The sequence below is a fragment of the Rattus rattus genome, chromosome 5 (genome assembly GCF_011064425.1).
Source record: "Rattus rattus isolate New Zealand chromosome 5, Rrattus_CSIRO_v1, whole genome shotgun sequence".
Lineage (NCBI taxonomy): Eukaryota > Metazoa > Chordata > Mammalia > Rodentia > Muridae > Rattus > Rattus rattus.
This window is the reverse complement of record NC_046158.1, coordinates 91,909,312-91,932,713: the sequence shown is the minus strand read 5'-3', so window position 1 is coordinate 91,932,713 and position 23,402 is coordinate 91,909,312. Positions and strand designations below refer to the sequence as shown.

At 43.1% G+C, this 23,402-nt stretch overlaps 1 protein-coding gene and 2 pseudogenes across 2 annotated transcripts in view; 1 reads left to right on the top strand and 2 right to left on the bottom strand.

Moving 5' to 3' along the window:
- Positions 1-6,776: 6,776 nt before the first annotated feature.
- Positions 6,777-23,402, bottom strand: part of Fmn1 (formin 1) — a 363,061-nt gene continuing 346,435 nt past the window's right edge. For both annotated transcript variants that reach the window (XM_032903890.1, XM_032903891.1), the window contains 2 exons: positions 8,591-8,675; positions 6,777-7,298 (listed from right to left, as the gene is read on the bottom strand). In XM_032903890.1, coding sequence (XP_032759781.1) covers positions 7,254-7,298; positions 8,591-8,675 — 130 coding nt within the window. In that variant the 3' untranslated portion in view covers positions 6,777-7,253. The remainder of the gene's footprint in view (positions 7,299-8,590; positions 8,676-23,402) is intronic.
- Positions 9,803-11,245, top strand: LOC116901754 (annotated as a pseudogene).
- LOC116901755 lies at positions 16,875-18,346 on the bottom strand (annotated as a pseudogene).

Here is a 23,402-nt window from a genome sequence, read left to right as displayed (position 1 = left end):
TTAATAGATTAGGATAAATATACTCTATCACAGAGATAGAATTTCTTTCAATAGACAATCTAAATTTTTCTAACCAATATATATTATGTACAAAAATACACCTGATATAATGATCAAGTAGTGTCAAGTGTCAAGAAGGAAAAATATATATACACGCATATTTTCATTATGTACAAGTTGATATTGGTTCCTCCACCTTTTCTTTTTGAAAATAAATACTTCATTTGGTTGTAAATTACATTTACAAATTCAACCCATGAACATTTCTCAGTGTTGACAAAATTAAATATACAAATTAGAAATACATATTAACTTAAAGGGAATATACCCAAATCCAGTTAGCTTATTATGCTTAAAAACATCCAAGAGCATGTGATACAAGGTTTCATGTCTTTAAAGTGCCTTCTCCTTTCCAAAGCTGTCTTTATTTTCTTGGTTAATTTTCCACCTATGGATTGGTCTAATATTTGAACAGAAAGGCTGTGTTTACCATGACAGAGCAGTAAACTATTCAGGACATGCTTACACTTTCTATGAGTGCTTTGAAGAGCAAAGCAGTTACTATTAATCTGAAAATAACCACAAAATGTCAACATCCTACTTCAGATTGTGGTAGACATTTGAGTCATGAGCAGTAGCAAGAATGGAGTGGCAATAAGAAGTCTTACGATTCAAAATGTTTGCACAGAGGTCAATGTGTCCAGCAGCGCAGGAAGCTGAGAGTCCTAGATTGAGCCTTATAGTGGCTGGTGACATGCTGCGATGGATCAAAAGTGTTCCCTAATTAGATAGTTTAAAAATCTATGAGAAACCAAGAACTAGAACACCCAACCTTTTTAATAAAGTAGAACAAAATGAAAAAAACGAAATGCGTTTTCCACCTCTTTTATGGATTTTCCCCTCTTTGCCTGAGTGATGAGGTGATGGTGACATTAACAAGAGGCTGTCCCAGCAGTGTGTCTCACACAGGCTCCTTGGTGACAGTAGTGCTCTGTCCAAACACTGACTGCCGGAGCACAGGGCGTGAGAGGACTATGAGACATTTGGTGTCTATGCTGCAGAGGTAAAGGGTATCTGGGTCCAGGAGAAGCTGCAAAGGTTCCTTCCAGAGAGCTATGTGAGGGAAGGAGAAGCTGAAGACAAACGTGGATGGAGGAAAGCTAGATGACTCTAGGTGCTGGGATGCTCAGAAGGAACAGTAAGGTCCTTGGGCAAGTGACACTTGTAACAGAATCTGAAGCCGGAAGTTACTCAGCCAAGCATAGGCCAGTGTCATTGGAATACCTGCTTTTGCAGCACAGTCTGTCATAACAACATGTGGACACTCCTATTTTTGTAATAAGAATGACTTGAATTTCTATTAAAATCTGTCCTTGGTGCTATCATGGCAAAAGCCATGCAAAACACTGCACTGGCAATGGATTCGTTCACTCTTCCTTCTCTCCTGTTTCCTATTTTCCCTGTCTCAGGAGGAGGACAGGAAACACTGCTAAGGTCTTGTGAATCTAAGGAAGTAGCCTCCGTGATCCCAGGTGGTGCTAAGAAAAACCAAACCAAGCCAAACCATAAATGACTTGAAGTGCCTTGCATTTCTGTAGCATCTGACTCACATTAGGATGCTAACTGATTTCAGGGAGCCTCTAGACATGCAGGCCAATGCTCATTTTCCAGGCCAAAGCATGATCCCTAAATCAAAGTCCAGGGAGACTGCTTCCCACACTAGTCTGGATTATAATTCAAAGACAGGAAAGCCCTGTGATGAATTGATGACATGCTTCCACTAAAGGTTCTTAAAAAATACCCAGTGTCTAATTTGTAAACTTTCTGCCTTTCAGAGAGTATCTTAGATTGTTACCTTAAAGGGAAATCCTTTTTCCTAAAAGCATATATTCCTCAAAGATTACACAGCCAGTGGTCAGTAGAATAGGAGGGGCACAGTATTTGTGCCTCAGCAAGTTGTAAAATAGAATTAGAAAAATTAATGATTTTTGGAAGAAACCCATGCCTGTAGGTTTCTTCCCCACAAATTCTACTTGGATCACTGCAGATAAAACCACTTTACATTTCTTCTTTATTCATGTGTTTGTTTCCAAGAGTAGGGGATGCCTTCCACAATCTGTGCCTTACCACTAGAGACTGACGGTCAGACATGAAACACTTAGACTGTATCAGGAAAAGGGGGATGGAGAAATGGTTCAGGGGTTAACGTACTTGTTGCTTTTGCAGAGGATCCAGGTTTGTTCCTAGCCCTCACATGGTGGCTCACAACTGTTTGGAACTCCAGGCCCAGATCTGACAGCCTCCTTCCGGTTTCTACAGACACTTACTGGTGGTGCACATACATACATGTAAGCAAACAGTCATACACATAAAATAAAAATGAATATGTCTTTTTGAAAAAAGAGGAAAAAGGGTATTTGTAGTTCACAAAACTTACCTATCATGTATACTAAATGCCTTTTAGCCCTTCAATGGAAAAGCAGTACAATTTGTACACGATGACCGTACCTTTTCCTATATCGTAGACATAAAACACATTAAAATCCACTCCATGGATTCCCAGAATTGCTCACTTTTGAACATCTGTAGGTGATGCTATGGAGAAGCAGAGTAACCTCCCTGGGTGCTCAGTGTCTATGGGGCTGGCATTTTGAGAAGTATGGTCTTGGAAACCCAATTAAGGTGAACAATTAAAAATACCTTGCTTTATAAGACGGAAATCAAACCTGGAAGAGAACAGTGGAGGAGGACAGGTGTGACTCTGGTAAACCTGCTGATACATACTTGATTTCTTCCTTGATATAAGATAACACATTGGAAACTCACACTATTTATTAGATGAGTATCCACTCTAACACTCTAAGAGATCTTTATAGCTTCACAGATGGAGGACACAAGGCATTTTAAGGTAACACTCAGCCTAGGTCACATCCTCAATGTGTTAGGGCCTGTTTACTCCCTGTCAAATCCTTGGGAATGCTCATTTCTGCCCGAGCATACTGACTCATTGGTGCTTTGGCAGCCAAGCGCAATCATGTTTCACAGGAACCATGAAAAATACTGTGGAACCACAGAAGCTGTTGGATCAGCCTCCAGGGGATTCCCTGTAGACTTAAGACTAAGGAAAAAAAATCAGACAATTATCTGAGGACAGATGGGGCTTGTAGTATGAAGTACACAGTGTGTGGAGTAGGCTCGATCTGTTCCTTAAAGGCAAGCAAACAAACAAGCTGAGGTTAGTTCAGTCTCCTCTAGGCCAAGAATTTGACAGCAAATGTATGAGATACAGGGTTCCTGCGGGATACCGACTGACGACTGACGAAAAGAGAAAAGCAGAGAAATAAAAGGGCCTCAGTGGCGCTGGTCAGCCATAGGGCGTTTGGAGTTGGGCTGAGACAGGGTGGAGAATAGAGACCAGTAAGTTCTGCTTAAGGGCAGCAATGGCTTCTTTTGTTTTTTTCTAGTATTCTTTTGGTAGAAACTTGACAGCTGAAGAGACCCAGTCAGTGAGCTACCGTGTTAATGTCTCCATGTTTCTCAGGAAGCTGTTAAGTATTCAAGCTCCCCAAATGGGATAGAAGGCAGTGTCTTGAAACAAACAAGGCCACTGAACTGGCTTCCCATGAAACGTGCTTCAACTTTTAAATTTACCACTTCTTGGCAAAGCACTGTCTTGAGGGAGTTTGGTAGACTGCCCATCCCTGAGGAGAAGGGAGGTGTAGAATGGAGAAACTAATAATGAGAGTTTCTAAGAAGGTGTCAATGGCTGACAGGAAAGCAGGGGTGACACAAAATGTGCCTCTTGGTCACATACAGCTGTGTAACTGCCACCAGCATTAAGTACACTTGGGTTAAGTCCATAGGGGAAGAGTTGATGAGGCTTTTGGAGGTACCTTTCTTTAAGTCAATTCTGTACTGCTCATAGCTTCTAGCAGTTGGGATGAATCTTTCTATAGAAAGCAGATGAAGATGTATGTATCCAAGGTTATCTGTCTTTTGTGAGGGCTAAAAATTAATCAATCTTCTACAGCTCTACAGTTTGGGAACAGACTTGTCTCACTTGCACTGAGGATTTCCTTACGCCATGAAAGAGCTGACATGTGGGTAAGTTCCTTGCTTGACCCAGTCCACCCTACTTAGCTGCAGCATCCCTCAAGCTAGCACAGCTCAACTATGAATTGCTGTACTCATGGTCCTCTGATACTCTGCTCACGTATAAAGTCCCCTTAAGGAGGGTTCATAGGAAGAAGAGACAATCCAATTCTAGAACACCATGTCATTCTCTAAGTGGCCCTTTCTAGACTGAGTTCTCCAAGAAAATCCTAGACTTCAAAATTCATAGGCTCTTTGTCCCCGCCCACTGGCCATCACAACCATTTAATTTCATACATGCTTATTTAGCACGGTTACCATTTTGGATTTGATGGTATGTCCATTTTGTGATTCAATAATTAAACTTATTATACAAATAATACATCTATGGAAACATAGGTTTTCTCATCATCTTTTTTTTGATAAGTACAAAGAAAAATGAAAATAAAAATCAAGGAAAATACATACTTCTTGGTAGTGATTTTTAACACAATCTAGACTACTTTGTAAAATGTGATATTTGAGTCAAAAGTATACTTGTGGTTTTTTTTCTCATTTGTCTTGCTATATAATGTCCCCATTTGTTTTTTAAGATTCATTTTTATTTTTAAATTATGTGAATATGTGTATGTCCCTATGTGGGGGCATGTATGAGTGTGTGTGTGTGTGTGTGTGTGTGTGTGTGTGTGTGTGTGTCTGTGCATGTGAGTGTAGGTGCCCCTGGAGGACAGGGAGGATGTCAGATTCCCTAAGATAGAGCTATAGGTAACTGTGGACCACTCGGCATGGACACTAGAATCTAACCTCAGGCCATCTATAAGAACGCTTTGAGCTCCTAACTGCTGAGCCATCTCTGCAGCTTCCTCAACCCAACGGGTTTTATCTTTGACTTTTGAAGGGGGGAAAGGTAAGTACTACAAAATAGAGTTAGGGTGTTAGGAAGCACAGAGCCCCCTGACCCCAACACGCAATAATACGGTCTACTTCCTGACAGCTTGCAGGCTCTGCTGTGGACCAAGGGAGAGACAGCATTGCTTGTGTTGACTCATGTGCATCTTAGAGACCTGAGGTAGCATCAACACCACGGAAAACCCTCGGTTCCTACTCAACCCACCCACAGGATCCATAAAGATCTAGGCTTATGCAGATCTCACAGAATGCTGTGCTATGGGCAAAATTTCATTTCTCTTTTGTACTTCAATACTGACAAGGGCGCCATGGAGTAAGGATGTCTGCATGTGGAATTTGCCTTGTGGGTTAAGACTCTCGCCCTTCCTCACAGTGACAACAATGAAAAACAACACTAAAAAGCCATAGGAAAGGAAAAGTGAGTCAAGCCATTCTAACCCTGCTAAGTTCCATGTTTGATTGTCTCTTTTGTGCCACCCCTTCATTTTGAGGAAAACAAACCACGTGACCATTCTCTTTCCTTTGAACCACTGAAAGACAGTTAGCACCTATATGAAAATGGCATCAGTGACTTATGAGATGCCAGCGACTCTTGCTTTACAAGGTTTGCACTATGTCAGGCTGTGGTGTGGCTTTCCTTAGCTTGAGTCTATTAGCAGAGTGTCCCTGAGTGGGGGGCTGATGACTGGTGGGCAGATTCTGGGAAGACACTTAGGGTATCTGGCAAGTTCAAAGGTTCTTGAAAGTTGCTGAGGCAAGAGGCAGGCCCCACATGGCAGCCAGAGGTAGCCAGATCAGCAAAAGCTACAGGCTTCTGAGCAACTCTAGACTGTCTCCACCAATACGAAAGCATGGTCTTTTATTACTTCAAGGCTTAAAAACCACAGTCTTCAATACAATCGCCAGTTCATGCTCGGGCCTCTTTCTTGTTCTCTCACAGGGAAGGTCAAACATTGGTGGCTTAGGGGTAAAGATGGAGGGAGAAGGGACAAGGTAGCTTTTCTCTGTGATTTAAGGGTCAGAGCTAGAAAATACCACCTGGTCCTGACAGTCCAGTCACAGGTTAATATTAACGTAAGTGTTCTGCTTTCATGGTACTGTGAAACCTCTTTTCTGCTCACACTTTTTTTTTTTTTTTATTTTGGACAGCAAATGCCCCTGGCTAACTTCCTTCACATGGTCATGTATCAAGGTCATGATAAAAGAGGACAGTGGCATTTGTTCTCCTGTCTGGGAACTGCTGGGGGTGGTGGGAAAGACCAGGATACAAGTTGTAGAATATAGTGTAGACCTCATCTGCATATCCGCATAGCGTTCATTTGCTGTCCACAATAGATTTGAAGCCATGCAACTCCTCACTTAAGTGAGTCCTCTTGACCCAAGTCTGTCCTCGCCTTGTTTCTACTAGAAGTTGGTACAGAATCCCTACTCGTCAGGAAGCCATATTAACTGAATGGGCCTATCTCAATAGCTGATGTTCACTTTCATCGTCTAACTTCTTCTCCAGAGTAAGGTTTATGGTTATTATTCCCTCTCCACCCACGTGGAATTTCAATCCTTGCCTTTTCATTATACCATCATCACTACCACCACCATCATCAATCACCCTCCTCTTCCTCTTCATCATCCTCCTCCTCCACCTCCTCCTCTTCCTTCTCCTCCTCCTCCTCCTTCTCCTCCTCCTCCTCTTCCTCCTCTTCCCCCTCTTCCAAAATCATTTCTCTAGTCTGGATGATAGGCACGCAGCATTAAACCTCTTCAAAAAACAGTTCTGGTGAGTTTCAATATTTTTGGTGGAAATGTCATAGGATCTTGGTACAACAGGATAAAAATTAAGCTCAATACAAAAAAAAATGTAGTGTGTGAGGAACAAGGCCTGAGTTCTCTCAGGGGCATCACCATAAAAGATTCACCTCTTTTCCCACGACAAGGTTATACACTAGAAAGCTTAGAATTTCTGCTTTAAATAAAATGTGAAAAAATGGTCTATTTTTCTGATCTTATTATAGGGTGGACTTTGGACTTCTGTAAGAAACAATTAAATATTCCTTTAGTGTTCCCGTACATAGCTTTGCATTGTTTCCATGGATTGACAAGAGACTTCTCAGAGAAGGCACAGGGCACGTTCTGCAGCTGACCTCAGAAGGAGATGAACAAATGTCCCTATATCTTTCAGGGACTCCCCACGGCACTCATGTCCGCAGGAGCACCAGGCACCACCTCTCATGCTGCCACTTCCTTTGGTTTTCATCTTAGTTGGTGGCCACGCTGGCTTCCTTCTGACGCAGTCGTTCTTTCTGTCATTTAAAGAAAAAGCAGATCCATTATCTTTGATAACTTCCTTAAATTCTCATCTGAAATGCTGAGTATAACTGTACTAAATACCTTAGAAATTGAAGTATTCCTACTGTGTTTTCCTGTGGAATCCCCAGTTACCTGATTCTATCAACCTGCCACACTGCCTTCCCTGAGTTTCCTCATAATAAACCTAAATTAAGGGTGATCTAAATTAAGAGGGCCATTGCCCTCTTTTTCTTGAAGAGAGTAAAGCCAAGTGGCCTTACTGAGGTCTGAGGACAATGCTGAGACTTAAACTAGGCTGTCTCCTTCCCAATAACACTAGGTTCCTAATCATGTACCAATTCTGACTAATGCTAATTTTCAACCGGACAAATCTGGAAATCACATGGGAGACAAGCCTACTCGGGCATCTGCGAGGGGTTACTTAACCTCCGGTCATACCTGTGGCAGATTATCTTGTTAGGATAACTGCAATAGGAAGACCTGTCCACCATGGGTGGCACTATTCCCTAGGGTGGGCTCCTGGACTGTGTAAGAGGGAGACAGTGAGCTGAGCGCTAGAATTCATTGCCGTTTGCTTCTTGACTATAGGTGAAATGTGATCAGACGCCCCCACGATCTTGCTTTGCAACTTCAAACTGTGAGCCTCTCTTCCTCTGCGTTGCTTTTGCCAGGGTATTTTATCGCAGTGATAGGAGAGATAACTAAGACAGTCTGTGGACAATCACTGTGACCTCTGCTTTAACACTGGACCCTGGATGACAGCGTTCTCAAGAATAAGAAGACATAGGAGGCTGGCTGGTTTCTAGTGCAGGGAGGAAAGGTGAGGAGAGCCCCACCCCCATCAGGTCAGGATTTTTGTCATCTGTTTGCCAGGTGACATTAGGCAGACTGTGCATTTTTGCATCTTTTCTCTCTTAACAACTCCTTGGGGACATCCTGCCTCCGACTTTAATGGGATGAGTGATGGTGATGGCTCAGGAACCTTTCAGGAGGAAAGTATGTGGAGATAAGAGGGAGAGACATGGCGGTGCTTAGGAAATGGCAAGAGACACAGTTTGCTTTATCACATGTGACCTCTGTTGGGTTTGCAGTGGAAACACACGGGACCATGTTTTGCTCCTTCATGACTAGTTTTGTTTTTAAGCCACATGATATAAAGATGGGAGAGAGGATACCAATACCCCATTTCCTCCCTGCATTTTTGTCCTTTAAATTCACAGACTCTTGGGAGTGTACCCCAGCTATAATGAAAAATCGAGACATTACAGTGAAAAATGTGGCTCACCAGACTAGCAGTGGGATTGATTTTCTTTGTCTCCACTTTCTTCTCTGATGTCAGTTTGCTGACGGATGCCTCAGCCATTTTCAATCTGAAACAGAAGTGGTGGTGGGGGAATGAAAGGACAGGAAGAGGAGAAGAGGAAAAGGGAAGGGGCTGAGTTGAAATCCCAATGCAGAGCTCAGTGGTCAGTATTCTGAATACACAGTCTTAGGGATACATGCTGAGAAATCCTGCCACAGTGACACTTATCCAGTGAATATCCATGAACCCCGAAGGGGAAGCCCACAACAACAGCTAACATATAAACCTGTAGGGTACGGTATCATGCAGACTCCTGCATGCAACTGTTATACCCTGGTAAGGATTTGCATATCTGAACATATCAAAACAAAGAAAAGGCGCACTGTAAATATTAACATACCATTCCCCCTCTCTATCCTTTTTATGTGGTCTGTTGTTGTTACATTATCTGAATTATAATGGTAGCCAGGGGGCTTTTTCTAGCGTTCTGCTATTTCCTTCAAACTCTAGCTTCTATTGCTTCTCTGCTTAACCACAGCTCAGTTTTCCCTGGAGAGCCCACTGAGATGACCAAGGGCAGGCTTTGTGGAGAGCAGAGAAGTTTGGGATAAAGAGAATTCTGTGAGAACAGGGCACTGTTCAGTTCCCTCGGGTCTATTATCTACACAGGGGAGCTGCTGAGTCAGTATCAGAAAATTAAAACTTCGAGAGAGCATGTGAACACTATAAGTATCAAATTCATAAATTCACTGCACTGAAGTGAAAAGACAACCTAAGAAAGGGAAAGAAAAATGGTGACTCACCATATATGTGATGAGAAACTTTTGTCCAGAATATATTCATAAATACATACATACGTATACATATATATGAATATGCATATGAATACTTACAACTCAAATAAGATCAATTATGGTGCCTACCACAATTAATAAATATATTAATATATTTAATATAAACACATATATTTACACAACAATCTCCCTACTTAAAGCTCAAGGAACATCAAGGAGGAGGGGCCAGAAGATTGTAAAAGCCAGAGGAACCAGACATCTGCTAATGAGATAGCTCTTTAAAAAACAAAGGGACAGGTCGCCACAGGTCTCCGGAGCTCTGGGTCCAGGCGAGCCGAGTCAAGCCGGGCCAGGACCAAGCGGAGAGATCCGAGGGCACGGGAGAGCCGAACGCTGAGCCATGGTGCACCAGACCGGCATCCACGCCACTGAAGAGCTAAAGGAATTCTTTGCCAAGGCCCGGGCTGGCTCCATCCGACTTATCAAAGTCATCATTGAGGACGAGCAGCTCGTGCTGGGTACCTCGCAGGAGTCAGTGGGACACTGGGACCAGGACTACGACAAGGTCATGCTGCCGTTGCTAGATACCCAAGAGCCCCGCTACCTCTTTTTCCGACTTGATTCGCAGAGTGCTCAGGGTTTCGAGTGGCTTTTCCTGGCCTGGTCACCTGACAATTCGCCTGTGCGGCTGAAGATGCTGTATGCAGCCACATGAGCCACAGTTAAGGAGTTTGGAGGTGGCCACATCAAGGATGAGCAGCTCTTCGGGACAGTAAAGGATGACCTCTCCTTGGCTGGGTACCAGAAGCACCTGTCATCTTGTGCTGCACCTGCCCCACTGACTTTGGCTGAGCGAGAGCTCCAGCAGATCCGAATCAATGAGGTGAAGACTGAGATCAGCGTGGAAAGTAAGCACCAGACCCTGCAGGGCCTGGCCTTCCCCCTGCAGCCTGAGGCCCAGTGGGCACTTCAGCAACTCAAGCAGAAGACGGTCAACTATATCCAGCTGAAGCTGGACCTGTAACGGGAGACCAGCGAGCTGGTACACACAGAACCCACAAATGTGGCCCAGCTGCCCTCACGGGTACCCCGAGATGCTGCCCGTTACCACTTCTTCCTGTACAAGCATACCCATGAGGGTGACTCCCTTGAATCTGTGGTGTTCATCTACTCCATGCCGGGGTACAAGTGCAGCATTAAGGAGCGCATGCTCTATTCCAGCTGCAAGAGCTGCCTCCTTGACTCTGTAGAGCAAGACTTCCAGCTGGAGATCGCTAAGAAGGTTGAGATCGGTGATGGGGCGGAGCTGACCGCTGAGTTCCTCTATGATGAAGTGCATCCCAAGCAGCACGCCTTCAAGCAGGCATTCGCCAAGCCCAAAGACCCTGGAGGCAAGCGGGGCCACAAGCGCCTTATCCGTGGCCCCGGGGAGAATGCGGAAGACAGCTAGGTGTCTGGCCTGGGAACAGGGCCGGGCATATGGACTGCAGGATTGCCACCTGCCACCCCTGCACTTCCTTCCTCCCCAGCCTGGGCTCCAAGGAATCACTTCCTATGGGACAGGAGGACAGGTGGCTGAGCACATTTGCTACTTCTGAGGGCCTCTGGACCAGCACTTCGTGACCTTGCCCTGTCACTGTTCCTGACTCTCATCTGTGTGGACAGGGTGGCTGGGGAACTCCATCCTGGCGCAAACCTAGCCTCCATATGATTTCATGCTATGGTTCCAGCCCAGTCCAAAAGCCGTTGGCTACAGAGGGTGGGGACGGTTGGCAGGGGCCAGATGTCACAGGAAGGGTTGGTTGAATGCTGTATTTTGTAAAGAATAAAATATTTTTAAATAAAAAAAAAAAACCAACCAAACAAACATGGGGATACATGGGGGAGTAGTAAGTGAATAAGAGCAAGATATTTTGTTTTAAATCTTCAAAGTTAATAAAGATCCTATTTTCTTTTTTTTTTAAAAAGAATTATTCTCTCCACACAATGTAAAGACTCTAACAAACATTTCTTCAAAAAATGACATACAAGTAGTCAAGAGGTATGTGAAAAGAACTATAATGTCATTAATAGACTCAACACATGTAACAGTATCCAAAAGAGACTGGAAAGTCACTAAATTTTTGAGAGAGCTGATTGCCACAAAAACAGGTGATGAAATGGGGCTGAGTAAGATATTAAGTAGAATTCCATTTTCCACATACAACACTAATAGTGTTCACTTCTTTAAACTCTTAGGGTCCAGGCAACTCTGGGTCAGTGGTTCCCATGCTTCCTTATGCTGGGATTCTAATGCAGTTCTTCTGTTGTGGTGATCCCTAACATTATTTTTGTTGCTACTTTGTAACTATAATTTTTCTAGTGTTATGAATCATAATATGTTGATATCTGTAGTTTCTGATGGTCTAAGGAGAACAACCCCTGTGAAAGGGTCATTAACCCCTAAAGCGGTTACAGCCCACATGTTGAGAACTACTGTCCTAGGTGATAAGAACTTTGTTTTCAACTTTTAATATTTCCCAACATTCTAAAACACATTAATACTTTAAAGATCCACCAACTCATAGACATTTAAAGTTCAGCATTTTATTCCTTCAGAGTTTCAAATAAAAAAAAATCTGTCCTATCATAATAATTGTGTACTTGTCATCACCTACAAATGGCCTAGTGGCTTGATTCTTAGAGGGCTTGACACAACTGTTTAGAACACGCTTTCACTAATCCAGTCTTCCTGGCCACATGTAGAATATATCCGCATTTCAGCATGCTGACTGGTGCGTCAGAAAACTTAACAAAAGTGAAACAAAGAGAAGGAATATTTTATAGAAGCCAAGAAGAAATATTGTGATATTGTGATAGGTCCGAGTGCCTACAAAAGGTTCCCATTCGAGGCAACAACTGTCACTATGTCCAGCCAAGAACAGAATGTATTAAGTGGATCAAATCCAGGTCAGACTGCACGAAATGGAGAGCGATCATTAGGAGAAGTTTTCCAACTCAGATGATAGAGATGGAAATGAACCCTCAGCTTGTGGAGTTTTGTTTGTTCGCTTGTTTGTTTTACAGCTAGGATTCTGTTCAAAGAACAAGTATCATCTATCCCAGGGTCCCTACCTTGAAGGGAATATTTTAGGCTAATCTTTTGCTTTAATCATTCCTTTCTACCTCTCAGGTCTGGTCCCTGCTTTCAGAGTTGGCTTTCCACCTGCCTTCAGCTTAGCATCACCCGCCCACTTCCTCCCACTTCGGTGGCCCTTGACCACTCTTTGGGTCATCTGGACATCTGATAATTGGGAGCCAGGGAAGTCGTTATGTAGGTTAAAAAATCACAAGAGGCTGGGAACTAACCCACAATCCTGCCCCACCACAACAATCTACTAGGGGCAGTTACATAAGTGAATACTTAGATGGATTGAGTGGATTCTTGTTTCTCTTATGGCAACTGCTTTTAAGGTTCATACAATATTACTGTGTTGTGACCATTGTTCAACTACTTCCCTATCACACCAGAGTGGAGCTTTTCCAAAGTGGGAGACACATCAAGTACAGTAGGACCAATTCAGTTTGTGGCATGTCCCAGCACTTGTGTTGCATCTTCCTCGGGAGGTCAGCCACAGACCTTTGCTCTCTGACAACGTCCTTGTACTGTTTGGTCTCCGAGCACTCAGTTCACTTTGCCCACTTTTATTACCAGCCTAGGCTCTGAAAGTTTCAGCGTTTTGGCAAGGAGACTTCAAGACTGCTGTGGGAGACAGGACAAGAGGGGATGAGAGCCCAGATCACTGAAGTATTAAAATAACCTTGCTCCTTTCAAGCCAGATTAAGGTGGCTCCAGTTTGTACTGCACGACTCTAAGAATATGGCTTCCTTTCTCCAACACTTTCAAATGATCCCCAGTCAGCGAGAGCCAGAGAATAAATAGTTCAGCCTTGGGGTTGTAGGCTGTGCTGTGGATGCTCAACTCTGTTACTGTAATATCATAGTAACACATGCGGGGAAGAAGGGGGTCGGGCAGTGCTATGTCCTAATAATCCTCTTTAGTCACAAATGCTGAAGTAAGTCAGATTTGGCTCACAGGCTCTAATCTACCAATCTTTGAACTACAGTATATGATACACAGTCTTATCTTAGCAGTCTAATTACCTCCCTCAGTTCTAGATTTAATTTGCAGTTACTGTTTTAGATCCAGACTGGTTTCCGTAAGAACATTAGGTTAGTTCAGTTTAGATCAATGTTCTTGGATAAGTCACTTAATTCCTCTCGCCACCACTTCCTCACCCGTCAAAAAGTGGGTATGACAGTCAACCAAGTAACACTGTTGGTGTGAAAACTAAAGAAAGGTTGACACATGGTTACCTTCATCAGTTCTGTGTACCTGGGAACCTCTGTATTTCAATACCTATACACTGTCTGCCCAAGTCCGTTCTTAGCAAATGTGGGTTGAATGTCTTTCTATTTTAATCCGTTTAAAAGTTTGGTAAAGACTTATTAATAGATTTACTTTCTGCATTGACTCTCTCAAGGGGGAGAACATCCAAATGTTTAGAAGTCCAGTTCTAACTACTGATTAGCCCCATGAGTCCTAAATGTATAAGAGGAAAGGTACCGCAGGCCATCTAATATGTGCTAAGTATTTATACATGCCAACTTACATATGCATACCACGATCCCTGAAGGTATACATAGTATTTACCCACAAGGAGTGATGTTAGAGGAGTTATATAACTCTGTTCCAGGTCAGGGGTTTTCTATCTCACCCAGGAGGTAAAGACATTCTTTTCTTTTTGCATTTAACTGGAAATAGGCTGGCTAGACAATTCCTAGGCATATAGATGTTTCACCTCCTCCTTGATTCAATTGTTTAGGACCTTGTTTTTGTTTCTGGCTGAGATGTGGATTCTATTTTTTTGTTTCTGGTCTAAACATTTACTTTAGAATATCACACTTAGTTGCTCATGATTGCTGGCAGTTGAAAGAACCTAGATTTCACCTTAAGGGTTATATGCTGAGCCCTCCAAATGTAATTTTAGATATGGGGAAAGCATTCCAACATGAGTACGTTTGAGAAAAAAAGCTGTAACTTCAGCACATAAATGCTTTAGCAAAACGTCTGGAAATCCTCCTATTCTTCCTCCTTCCTCTCTGTAATGCATATGCTCCCTCAGGAGTCACTGCTCTGGCAAACTGCAATAGCTGCCAACATGTACTGAGGAAAAACATACATACAAGAAGGATGTGTGTCTGATGCGCCAGCCTAGGGAAATACTCACAACCCTGGTTTCACACTGGAGCCACTAGGTAATGAGTTAGAATATAGGCGTTGAACATGAACGATACCCATTTGAACATTGAACATGGTGACACGTTAGACAGAGAAGACCAGTGACCGCATTTTGATAATATCTTTTTAGGATTCTCTGAAGCAGATATGGAATTGCCATTATGTCAAGAAAGATAAAATGGTTCAGTGGGCTTTGAGGATGTTATAGATGTCCCTCTTGGTCCTGCATCCATCTTGTACTAGGCTAGATGTTAGACAGCTCTGTTCGCTCAGCCCTATGGCATTGGTTCAAGTCTTAGGACATCTCTCAGGTATCCACAGAGTACTCTCTCCAGTTTGCTGAATCAAGTTGTTTCTTCATGGTTGGAGGAAACGGAGCTAGTGTCTAGGCACAGTTCTCAATAAGTGACCTTCCGCTACTCCCTGAGACCTTCGAGGGCTGTGGGAACAGCTACCATTTTATTTTTCTTGACAGAATTCACTCGCTAGGAATTTCTGAGTTCTTAACAGTAGAACCACACATAGCACATGATTGATAGTCATGAAAGTCAAGGAGATAACTGAGGTTACTCTGCACCGTCATAAAGAAAGAAAGGACTCCTCAGTGGAAAAGAAAACTTCCTCACTACGGCAGCTGATGTGGACATGTCTCAGACGATTGGTTTCTGTGTTACTTACAAAGGGAAATTGGAAAAAGTCATGGAGGAGAGTATGAAACAAAATATGACTCCAACCCATTTGTCACTGGCAGGTCAGTGGGGCCACACAGACGCACACACGTTTTTAGCTCTATTCTTTTCTTGGAGTCTGACCCTCACCCCTGACGACTATTTTCCTCCCTCTACTCTCACGGCGCCCACGTTCATCTCAATACCCTTCACAAGACAGAGTAGCAGGAACGTAATGTAGACTCTTGGCTTAGATGACTTGACTACTTACATATCAGTATTTCTCCCTTAAAAGTTATCCCATGATGAATTAACCTATAATTTCTACTTCCTGAGATGTGACAGTTCCCGTATTCTGTGCCTAAGTAAGATATCTACTTACAACCCAAGATGTCCTCGCACGTCCTGCATTTCAACAGCTACACAAATCAGCCACTTCATAGCTCTCAAGGGTTATCACTTATAGTACCCAAACACACTTTGACTTGGGGTGATTAATTGCAGAACAAAGACTGCTTCCGTTGGCAGAGCTTCTCGTCCAGGCCACAGGGGAGTGGAAGTGGCGTGAGGCTAGACATGCCCTGGAATGCACGATCAGTTAAAACCAATCACTCTGCAGTTGGTAGACATAACACCCTAGTCGACCCAGAGATGTAGGTGCAGAGTGAAAGGCACCAGCGCCGTATTTCCTCTCCTGGGAGAGGCACTGGGAGGTGGCTTGGAAATGAAGGAGGCTGTGTCAAGTCTACAGATCACATGGAAAGGGGCAGGCAGCCTCTGCAGACAATCCTGATTCTGATACTGAACACAGGGCATGTGCTTGCAGATACTGCCGACCCCACCTTTCGGTTTTGAAACCTCTACCACCTACTGAGTCTCACCAAAGGCTAGAACTGACACAGACTGTGTGTGCAGTGGCTGAAATGATTATATGTATAAAAAAAGGTGATGAGATTGTTCAGAGCAGAGAGCCTCCTTGGCACCCCTCAAATCAATTCAGCACGTGGGTAGCCCCGTGCTGAATGCCTGCCCATGGTGAGAAGAGTCAGGAGTCCTATACATAAGTGCGTTAGAAACCTTCTGGCTGAATGAAGACTGACTTTAGGTTTCCATCCGTCTCTGCCAAGCTAGAGAAACAGAGTGTGGACAGACACTTCTCTAAGGTCTTGCCTTGAGCATCAAAGGAGTTTGAGATTTGGAATAGCAGTGGATCTCAAGGATTTTCACTGCCTTCTTTTAGTTTTTCTTACTTAGAAAAAACAAAGAAACAAACAAAAATCAACCAAAAAAGCAAAAACAAACTGAAAGTGATGAACTTGAAGGACAGAGGTGGGGATCATTTGACCCTAGCAGTTGGTCTTTCTTGTTCTGGTTATGCCTGTTCCTTTGACACACTTATTAAGATTGTAGATCTTTGGACAAAAATGATCTACAAGGGATTATTTGAGGTATTCTACCAAGAAAATGAAAATACTTAACATGTCTCACATATCGGCCACAGACAGAAAACCTTACAGTCAGTTTTGGCCAAATAAACAGAGCAGCCGTGTGTGCGCTCAGCATTAATTGAGCATCTGCTGTAGGTAAGGAATAGAAGGCGCTACAGAGAAAATAAAAACCATACAGGCTGTGCATTTAAATATGTGGGCATACAATTGATTTAAGAAATAGAATTATTAATTACAAAATGAATGAAAATAAATCATGAAGTGCTCAAGTTGATAGCATAGTGAAATCCCCAGAATTTTGCAGGAAAGACAGCTCAAGAGACTGGACAGAACTTCATGAAGGAGAGTGGTCTGAAATCACTACATTAAATTTTTCGAGAACAGTTTCATTCCTGTTCACTGCCTGAGACAATAATGGGTATTTAAGCATATGTTTAAGTTACTGTCATGATAGATATTTTTAAAAGTATGTTTATGTACTCAAACTTAAATGAGAATATGAAAAAACACGGCAAGGTGGGGTGTGCTGAACAAATAGAGGAGGTAGTAATCATCCTGATCACTGTAATCCCCGTCAGTCTTCTAAAACGTCTGTTGACTACACACCTTTGCAATGCAACCCCTCATACGTCTTCACTCCCTCCCTTTGTTTTCTACAGGAAACACCCTGCGGACACATTTTATTCTTTGTAGAAACAAAGTCATTCCCTAGCACACTTCCTTGTCTTCATCCATAGCAAAAATAAACAGCTGCTCCCTCCAGAGGGGTGACAGCAGTCCGGGGGGGCCCAGCGGAGATGAAGAACTTCCTGGAAGGTCTTAGTCCTGGTTCCCAGAGTCCGCTGTCACCCTCCCCTTCAGACTCTTCCTCAGACTCAGGCGCGCTCTCGGGCAGGTCATTGTCCATCTGCTGGAATCTTCCCAACTGGGCATCCCACATGTATTTGATGGTCACTTTTTCCAGCCATCTCATACCCAAATAGCTTCAGGACACAGGCTACTCTGGGGTCAGCACGTCACCCTCCTTGCATACTTCACAGTCAAATAGCAGGGTCATCACACCTTTTTTGAGGGTTGTGGGCAGACCCAGCTGCCTTGGCTGTGGCTCCATGGAATGAGGGAACCGCTTCGGTGGCCCTGGATCCAGGCTCACAGCTAACGTTGCTTTGTTTCTAGCTCAAGCAAAATCCATTTCTGTATACTTTGTGAACCACTCATTCACCTCTTCCTCATGTGGTTGGTAAAAAGGGACCCAACTTCACCTCTCAACTTCTTGCTGACCTGATGGATTTGTCTTTGTCAGATGGGTTTCGATCCAAGGCCACTATCATCATCTTGTTTTTGCCAAAGAATATTCAGTTGTGCTTCCAGGCATTGTGGATGTCCTCCAGCTTGCTGTTCCTCAGGTTGGCCACAGAGAAGATGAAGAGGTACTTGTAGGCGCCCACACATCTCCAAAGATGTTCTATCAGGTTCTGCTTCAGTCCCAAGGCTTTCTTGGCAGTTTTTGTTAAGGAAAATCTCTTGTTTCACTCGGATTTAGGCATCGCACTCCACTCCCTCCTTTTTTTATTGGATATTTTATGTATTTATATTTTGAAGAACAGAGTTCTTCTGTTTTGTCAGTATGTAGTTTTTACCACATGTTTCAGAAGGTCAGGGTTTGAGGAGACCTTCAAGATGACCTAAGACTTGTCATTTCCATATTTAGCTAAATAGCAACTTCTGGGGAGGTGTTCCCAAATGTTCATGTCTCATATTTAAGTCATGACATTGATCAACCCTTACTCAAGCACAGAGCATAGTCTGGAAACTGTTCCTAAGACCACAGGCTTCGAGCACCTATCCCATTGGATCCTGACTCAGTAAATGGGCTCTCATTTCCACAATGCTTTCTGTTGATCCCAAGGGTCTCCCTAATTAGGGAGCCACTGATCTCGAATATCCCCCACTGGCCTCTGTTCCCACTTCAGGTCTACTGAAGGTGGCCTTTTTGATAGGTTAGTGATGCTCCCAAAGCCAAAGGCCTCCCTAGTCCCACATTTTCCTGAGATCATTTTCTTCTCCACAATCACAAGGAATCTTTACTGCCCATTTAACAACATTTGACTGTACTGAGACCCTTTCCATGCAGATAAATAGGTGCTGGGCTCTGTGCCAGGTAATCTACTCCACAGGCACACGAGAGAACAGGGCTCCATCAGGAGGTCAGGGGAGAAGATAATCAACTAAACTATCAAAGCAATATGGATTAAATGCTAAATCATTAAATACCATGGGTATTCCTGGTTGTCAGCTTGACTGGAATTAACCAAAACCCAGGCTCTGGTATACACCTGGTCACCTCTTCACTGGCATTAGAGCCTATCTCTTTGGAATTCCATCTTATGTTAAAAGGCTTCTGAGACAAGTAGCCTCATGGGCTAAACAATACTGGAATTTTGGATTTTCCATCTGGAGACAGCCACCTACTGTTGGAATAGTAGGGCTATAACCTGAAAGCCACTCTAGTAAATTCCGGTTTTTGTATGTATGTATGTATGCATGCATGCGCACATTTTGTGTGTGTGTGTGTGTGTGTGTGTGTGTGTGTGTGTGTCTCCTATCAGTTCTGTTTCTCTAAAGAACCCTGACTAATACAGATGTTAACAACAACAGCAACAACAACAACAACAACAACAACAACAACAAAACATGCAGTTACAGACCAGTGGGAAAAAGCAATTCTACTTAAAAAAACATTACAAAAAAGTCTTAAAAGACCTGGTTTTGAAGGATAACTGTTTTGGTCAGCAGGACGTAGCTGAGAACCATGAGGAATTAGAAGGCAAGAAAGTCCAAGTGTGAGAAACAGCGGAGGTCACTACAGTAGGTTCGGGGGACGGGGAGGTCTAGAGAAGTGGCTGTACAGTGAGTATAGATTAAGTTCTAGGTTTTTACTCCTCAGTCTTCTAGTTCTTAGAGAAACTGTGGTGCTGGCATTTCACTAACGCCCCTATGTTCATTTAAAAATAGAAATAAATCTTCCTTTGCAGGGTTTTGGGGACCCACAAAGTTAACAGACCAACCACAGCTAAGCTTCCCTCCCGGTACTCAATCAGCACTGGGAAAGAGGGCATGTTCAAAGTTATGTGAATTGAACGCTAAGATGCCCGGGCGAACGGAGCAACCTCGTGGCGAGAGAACAATGAGCATGATGAACTTCTAATGTGGGCCAGAGCTTTGCAGATCTGAGGTGAAGGTGGAGCTTCACAGATCTGAGGTGAAGACCAGTAACCACAGGGCAGGCAAAACCGGGAAGGATCAGAAAGATGGAGAAACTGTCTTGGAGTTCTGATAATAAAGCGGATTTCCAGCTTGCTTGGCAGTGCCAAGATAAGGATACTGTTGTACTGAAAACTGTGCAAACTCTGAAAGGTGGGCCTCAGTTGAGAAGGAACGATCTCTGGTTGGGGACCTAGTGATTTGCAGAGGAAGGCTGGGCATCCTCTTGATGATGCAGTAGGAGAGTCAGGCCTAAGCCTGAGAAAATATGTCCGTTCCGGGTGGGAAGATTTAGGAAGCCAAGGCAGAAGTGACGGGCAAAACTGTGTATTTCAGGGGATGGCACAGGATGGAGGAAGCACAAAGAGAAAGACACAGAGACCTGAAACTGGGGAAGCTTCATGCTTAAGGATGGGAGGTAAGCGAGACCCAACATACAGCATACGATGAGGACAGACAGGCAGTTTTTTGAAGATAAAGGAGTGCTATTGTCTAAAAGAAGCAAAGATGGAGTTAACCATCGACTCCACAAGTGGGAAACGCGGCTGAGTCTGCCAATGGTTTTATCATACAGTTTTCCCGACATAACAGGTAACAAATCTCATAACACTTTAGCTGGGCGCAGGGCTCTTGGTCTCCCTTGTGATTGTCCATGAGACTCGGTTCAACCCAGTGGGTGAAGAATGAAACAGGTGTACGCACCTTTCATCTCACTAAAAGACAAGCCCCTCCCCCACCACACCTCCTGGCAGGAATTAGTACTGGCAAAGGCGGACACAGCATGAGCCATCCTGAATTTTGTGAGTAAGGACCACCCAGTAAGGATTTCAGCTACAAAAGGAAGGAAACCACGTCCTCAACAGCGAAACTCCTTATATCCAGGTTGTTATTCAAGTGGAATATTAATTTCTCTTTAAGTATCAGTTATTTTTCAGTCTTTGCTTTGGGGGTGAGACTTTATTTTTATTAAGATAAAAAAGTAGTATTGGTAAAGAAATGAAAAATAAACTCTCAAAATTAGAAAGGAAAGGAGAAGAAATGGACTGACAGTATCCAGAAGGAAGAAGCCAGATTATAATGGAAAAAAAAAATCAGTGATAGGGACTGGAGAGATGGCTCAGCAGTTAAGAGCACTTCCGGGGGTCACAGGTTTAGCTCAATCTTGCCACAAGGGATGTTCCTAATCCCCTGTAACTGCAGCATCTGGGGATCCAATGCTTTCTTCCATGGACACTGCATGCGGATGCATGTGTGCACTTGCACACAAGTACACATGCTTAAACCTCCAGTCTTAGACCCCTTGTCGTGTATTAGTCTATCCTGTGTGCATGGCAAACTCATCCTTTCAGATGTGAGCCTCAGCCTTTAATGGCTGAGCCATCTATCCAACCCATGTGACATATTTTTAATTTAAAATTTAAGGATTAAGTTTATTACAGGTGAGATAAGAAGATTTTTCTTTTTTTTTTGTTTTTTTTTCTTTTCTTGTTTATGACAATCTTGTGTTTCAATTAGGTTCACAAGAGCACTTACTGTGTGTGTACCTACACAGAACTGTTTTCAACTGTGACAGGGAAATTCAAACTAGTATTTTAAAAAGATTTCGTCAAACGCTGAAGCATTTTCCTGGCCAGGTGTATACAACCCTGCATAATGGAAGGCTAGGGAAAAGGAAGTTGACTTCTTAGAAGTGACCGGAATGATTTTGTACTTATGTCAGTATGAATGCAAAAAAATTAAATAAATAAAATTTATTTTGTTTAGCTCAACTTCTTTCAGGGAAAACTTTTCCATATAAAAATATGGATTTTTTTTTTTTTTTGCAGTACTCACAGTAGTGCACTATATAGTCAATGGGTCATGAGTGAGTGGAGGGGTGACCCTGTTCAGTCCTTTGTCCTAGAGCAACATAACCAGTAGGGATCTCTGGGAACAGTCTTTGGGATCACAGAACCCAGCCTGGATCTATCTGTTGTCAAGGCTGTGGCAGTTGCATAACTAACCATAATAGCTTCAAGGGATATACTCAAAACAAAACCCTGTTGGTCTTGAGCTGGAGCTAAGAAAACAGGGTAAGTAGCTCTCCATTCTCCCATGGTGTAAACTATCGCTATGCATATAATGAAATATCTTATCTGCATTTGCCCATAACATTTACGAAATGTCTTGTTCACTCCTCACTGGCCCATTATGGGCTTTTTAAATGGTACTTTTAAAGTTTGCCTTGGCTTGGGGTGAAGCATTTGCGTGGACATTATTCCTGGAGTCCTGGGTCCCTGGGGTCATATTCACCTTCTGCTAATTCATAGCTCACTGTGTGGTTTGTGTGCATGGGTGGGCATGTGTGGGGAACGCCTGGAGAGATCCTAACTGGTGAAATGTTTTAGGAAGCAAGGATCCATGGAAAACACAAGCAATTAAAAAATGCAGAAAATCTTAGGCTATCTTCTTGCAGTTGTTATGCATGTGATTGGATAATATTTGGATTTAATAGGTGGAAAAGGGATGGACTCAAAGTCCATGAAGTGTTTGAACATTAAGAGATTCAGATGCGGAAAGTATATGAAGAGGTAAAAACAGTGCAAGGCTGTCAGTGAGCGTGAAATATAGTCTTGGTGAACTGTGGCATTCCGCTAAGCACAATGCTGCAGAAACACTTTTGTGCGTACATCCTTGATTTAAAAATTAGCCCTTCAAGATGAATATGAGAATTTTGTAAATAACCACAAAAATGGGAGAGTGAGATTGTGTATGTCTCTCAAAGCCTGGATGGCAGTGACAACTCCTCTTGCCCCAAGTCTTGTCCCAATCATGTATCAGATGTTTGGTTTGAAACAATTTCAGTATTTTCCTTAATAGGCTCAAGCAAAAGTGAGGACTGTTTTCTCAAAGTTGCACTGGTTGCAGAATACCAGAAAAGTCGTTGCCAGAATCATAATGATTTCAATCTAGAAGAGATCAGAGTTAACCCCTAGTTCCTGCTTCATCCTCAATACCCACTTTTCATTGGTTCCCTATGCAGTGAGCATCTGGCCTAAAGTTGTACAGCAAATGAATGGCAAAGTGAAAGGGAGACATTTTGAGATCTGACCTCTGTCTAGAGGTCCCTTTCGTACTACTGAGCACTGTTTGTACTCTGAAGGGATAGGAGAAGGAACCACTGGGGGAATTAATGTCACCCCTGGGGGCCACACAGTGATAGAGAAGGAGTCTTCTGGATTTGTACTTAGACATGGAAACATGCTCTTTTGCTTAAATGTGGAAGAAAATCTAAAGCCATTAATATACTACTATGTAGTAAATTGCTTTTCTGATGGCACAGTTAATATAAGGATAAAC